At 37.9% G+C, this 5,149-nt stretch overlaps 1 protein-coding gene across 4 annotated transcripts in view; it reads left to right on the top strand.

The window, feature by feature from the left end:
* Nucleotides 1–4,576, top strand: part of NAP1L4 (nucleosome assembly protein 1 like 4) — a 65,182-nt gene extending 60,606 nt beyond the window's left edge. For all 4 annotated transcript variants that reach the window (XM_034770257.1, XM_034770258.1, XM_034770256.1 and 1 more), the window contains one exon: nt 3,266–4,576. In XM_034770257.1, coding sequence (XP_034626148.1) covers nt 3,266–3,304 — 39 coding nt within the window. In that variant the 3' untranslated portion in view covers nt 3,305–4,576. The remainder of the gene's footprint in view (nt 1–3,265) is intronic.
* Nucleotides 4,577–5,149: the final 573 nt, after the last annotated feature.

Below are 5,149 nucleotides of genomic sequence, written 5' to 3' on the forward strand. Positions count from 1 at the left end.
GAAGGAAGATGCTGGGATTTATCTTCTCTGACTGCTGCCTCGCAAACCTGCCTGTGACCAGTGTTCAGCACATGCCAGCACTGATTCCTCCTGGTGCTACTGTCCCGCAAAACTGCCTGCATGTAGTGACCACATAGGAGGTAAGGGGCTGCAGACTTGGAAGGGAGGCTCAGGGCAGACCAGTAGCAGAAAGAAGATCTGCAATTTGTAACAGCTTCCCAATTTGGGAGTATTGTTAGGTTCCTAGGCTGCTACCGGATTCCCAGGCAACTCTATCTGTAACGAAGACCACTTTCTGTCTGCACCTGACAAGGCAAGTGCAACTTGGATGGTTTTATGTGAACCTTAGAACACCTCTACCCCGATATAACGCTGTTCGCAGGAGCCAAAAAATCTTACCGTGTTCTAGGTGAAACCACGTTATATCGAACTTGCTTTGATCCGCCGGAGCGTGCAGGGCCCCCCTCCCCTCCCTGGAACACTGCTTTTACCGCGTTATATCCGAATTCGTGTTATATTGGGCCGCGTTACATCGGGGTAGAGGTGTACAACTATTCATGCCTCTGTCATTTCAAGGCTAGACTAGTGTAATGTTCTCTGTGTGGGAGACCACACTGAGACCATTTGGAAAGTGAAACTTAGAGAATATCTCTGTCAGCTTGCTGAACAGAGCCTTAGCTCAGGAGCAAACCACTGGTGTTATGTGATCTGCACTGGTGGAGTTCAAGGAGTAAGGGAAAGCTCTAAATACTTTGGGTCCTGGTTCTTTAAGAGATCACTTCGCTGCCTATGATACTTCAAAAGATGTAGATGGTGACGGTGCTCAAGTTAAACCAACCCTCCATTCCCCCACATTTGGGTGTGGGTCCCTCCTGGCAGGGTATTCTCTATGAAAAGGTGGATTGTCTTGGAACTCCCTAGTTTGGCAAAACCAGATCTGTTAACCTTCTGAATATGCGCGCGCGCGCTCTCTCTCTCAACATTTTTTTTTCCTTCTGTGCTTGGAGACTGGGTTTAGTGAGGCAGGCAAATAAAGTAATTTACTGTGTGAAATACTGGGGTTTAGATCATTTATATTTCAATTGCATTTAATGGGTAAAATTTTCAAAAGCACCTTATCTACTTTTTAAAATGGGACTTAAGCTCCTAAGTGCCTAAGATAGTTCATTAAAAGACTGAGATTTAGGTGCTTTTAACATCCTTGCCCAAAGCACTGTATATTGAAAAACAGCTATCTTGGAGATATACAAACAGATTTTCAGTGTGATGGTATAGCATGTAGAACAATATCTAGGTTTTAACATGTGAAACTTACTACAGAGGGAACTTGATATGTATGCAATTTCATGTATTTTGTTGAAATTAAGCAACAGCATTTTATTTTTTGTAAATATCTTTATTGCTGTAAAGTGGTACAAAACATGGATAATAAAAAGTTTATTGGAAAATATAATACACAAGGGTTTTGTCTTCATGAATAAAACTGAAATAAAATAGTTGTTTTTCTCTTTGAAGCAGTAACATCAATACTTTATATTTCCTTTCCTACCTGCTTAAAGGCTGTGTTATATTAAAAAGATCTAAAGTAGGATTAAAATATAGTTTCTAAACCATTATAATGTTGTAAACAATCTTTAATTCATCAGTTACTCATTTAAGTGTTTGGGTTACATTTAGCTACATTTTGCAATTCTGATACATTAGGTCATTAATACTATCTTGCTCTTAACTGATGTTTCTGCTGTCTTTTTTAAATGGAAACTGCCGTCAGTTGACTTGATATTTATCTCCACTACAAAGCAGTTGTTTCATGAAATGTTCTTTACTTCAGAAATAGGCTTTTTTGATGGCTAGGAAGTTGTTCATGTTCTCCCTCTTATCCACATCAATCAAACAGTAGTTCCATGTGATTACAAGTAGTATCTGTCAAATAGGCTTTTCAAAAAACAAAACATTTATTTGCTGCTATGTTGAGTGTATGAGGATTCCTTCTTGACAGGATAGGCACCTGATGTTTAAAGCTATATCAGTGCAGATTGATTAACTTCAGTGTCCTTTGGAAATCCAGACAGTTAGGAAGAGGCACTTGGGCACCTGATGATGAATAATGAATGTAACATGTATTCTTTATGCTTGCTTTTTTACAATATGAAATGTTCAGGTTTGGAATAGTTAACAAGTATAAATCATTTTACAGTCAGTGGTGTATTGTCTTGAAAGATGTCTTCGTTATAGCTATTTTCCTTCCTACCATAGAGTTCAACAAAGGCATGTTTGTGTGTGGCTAAAAAAAACCACAGAAAACCAATCAAAACACAATTCTATATCTATAGTAGACGTGGGTAATGAGAGAAATGAATAAAGGGAAGTATGTGCTTAGATTAAAATATCCTGCTACATTGTGTGGTAGTGTTAACTGTAAAGCTAAGCAGTTGGAGCATTTAATCAACGCACCTTTCTTGTTAGTTTTCTTTTTTCCCAAGGTTATTTCACTCCCTGTGCTGTTGTAGGGCTATCGGTGCTTTTTACTTTCTGAAGGCTCTGATAGATCAGAGTAACATTTGGCAAGAAGTGTCTGAATGAGTGTTAAACAGTTGAGTAGTTATTGGCTAGTGATGCAGAAGGCATCTGAGGGGAACATGACCTGTTAAATACATTCCATCATCTCCAACAGAGAGCTCAAGACTTGAAAAAACAAGTGCATTGATTTTTTTGTTTTGTTTTGTTTTTTGACTTTTGAAAAGTGCTGAGCACACTGCATCTTCCATTGACTCCAGCACTTTTGAAAACTGGGCCACTTATTTAGGAGCCTACATGTGAACTTGAGAATTTTTGTTTTTGGAAACTCTTCTGTGTTGCCAGAAGCTGGGAATGGACGATGGGATGGATCAGTTGATGATTACCTGTTCTGTTCATTCCCTCTGGGGCTCCTGGCATTAGCCACAGTCTGAAGACAGGATATTGGGCTGGATGGACCTTTGGTCTGACCCACTATGGCCATTCTTATGTTCTTAAATGGTAGAGAGAATACAAGTATAATAGAATAATCTGTGAAGTGCTGAGCAACTGTACGTCAATGGGAATTGTAGTTAAGCACCTCGTGATTTAGCCCATGTTGACCTGTAGCTTTCCTCCCCAGTAGACATTTGTGGTGGTAACCTATTTAGTTGCCTATAAAGGATGCATGACCAAATTGCACTGAGTGAACTACCCTTGTAGGCGTCTTCCTTTTTTTAACTTTTTTTTCTTTTTCCTCTCCAAACAGAAAGATTCCAGCCAACCTGCTGAATGCAAACAACAATAATAAGGAAATACCACTTCAGAGTGATATTTGAACAACTTGTAACAAATATATTTGGATACCTGGCCTGCAGTTCAGGATATTCCATTGCTGCAGCACAATCTTATTAACAATGCTTAAAATTAATTTGTTTTCAAGTGCATGATTTTCACTAACTTTTTTTTTCCCTATTTTTTGCTTAACTTGTACAGTGGTATCTTCACTGCATTTGGGAAATATGAGGTTTAAATAAAGCACACTCTACAGCCTTTGGTACACTGTAGCGAAATAATTGTCTGTAGGCTTTCTGATGAACCTTTTGCCCTATTCATAGGGAACTAGTCCAAACTACAAAGTAAAGACTATCCATTTTCTTGGTAAACATTGAAATTGTGGAATAGCACATGTGCTGAGAAGCAAAACTAAACGAATTAAATTTATGATAGCTAAAACAAATACAACAGTATGACTTGACTTTTGCTAGTAGTTCTCCTTTTTAATATAAAATTTTCCTGCAACCTACAAATCAGACTAGTGCTTGAGCAGCTTCAAATGTCGTATTTATTATCTCAGTAAAGCCAATTAAATTGAAGTAATTCTTCATTAATGGGGGTGTCATTCGAGATTTATGTAGTTGTTCATCTTTCTATTTATTTATTCATGTTTGTAAGTACTTTGACTGAATTAGTGCTTTTTTAATAGTTTTTAATATACTTGAAAATCTTTTCCTGTTTGCATAAAATATGGGTATTTGTACAAGGAAAATTTGATTTGGTCTCTCTGAAGGTAGTAGACAAAAGAAATAAACATGTTTCAAAATGACAGCTCTTTTGGGGGGGGAAAATCATAACATACAGGCCAAATTATTGCTGTTGATGGAAATGGGTTGCAGCCAAAGAACCAGAAAATTTCCAGTAGTCTTATTGCTTAATATCCAGCATGGGAGGGGCTTTCATTCTGAACATATAAATTAACAAAATTTAACTCTGTAAATTCGAAGTTCTGTTTTACTTGCAACATTCAAATTACTCTGTTCCACAGTTTCTTGTTTTGTTTAAAACTCTGAAGTCTTCAAAGCTACCTTATGTTGTTGTGCAGAATTTCAGGTGCACATTTCTAGTTTAAGCATCCAATGCCAACCTCTGGCAGCAGTTGAATAGCAGCTGTATCAACACTGTGACCAGGCATGTAGAGAGTGCTCCAGCCTTACCTTACACATTTGTAACTTAATACAGTGTTTTCAATTTGTACAGAATAGTTAAATATTCTATTAAAGTTGTGAAACATGGAAAGTGATGACTGTCTTGTTCATTTTTCCTATATTAACTGAACACACCCATTTGATTTCCTATTTTACATGTGTCTATATGCAGTATGAAAAGAGATGTGCCAAATGGCCAAAAATTTATGACCACCTAATGCAAGAATACAGTTGGTATAAAGTGTTCAGCTTCCTACTATTTAGAGAAGGTTTGAGGCTGTTTCTAATGGGCGTTACCCAGGTGTAAACGCATTTGAAGTACAGATACATAATCATATTTATAACTTCAGATACAAAAATGATGCATGCTATTGTAAGGGTTCTATAGTTTGTCTTGCTCCTTTGCATAATCAGACTTGCTCAGTTTGCAGATTTTTTTCTTAACTGCCAGAACTCTCACCTTGGGCTCTGACACACCAGCTGAATATTTTCCTCCAGTCACCAGCAGGACTCTGGAGGGCAAGTTATTCCCTCAGCGTCACCTATCCACTCCCACTATAGACTGAGGTTGCATGGGTGACAGAGGACACAATTTGATCCACAATAACTTTATTACCAGTGATGCACGAGATGGAAACCCAGCTTGATAGTCCACTACAGCCCAAGAT

Source organism: Trachemys scripta, chromosome 4 (assembly GCF_013100865.1).
Source record: "Trachemys scripta elegans isolate TJP31775 chromosome 4, CAS_Tse_1.0, whole genome shotgun sequence".
Taxonomy (NCBI): domain Eukaryota; kingdom Metazoa; phylum Chordata; order Testudines; family Emydidae; genus Trachemys; species Trachemys scripta.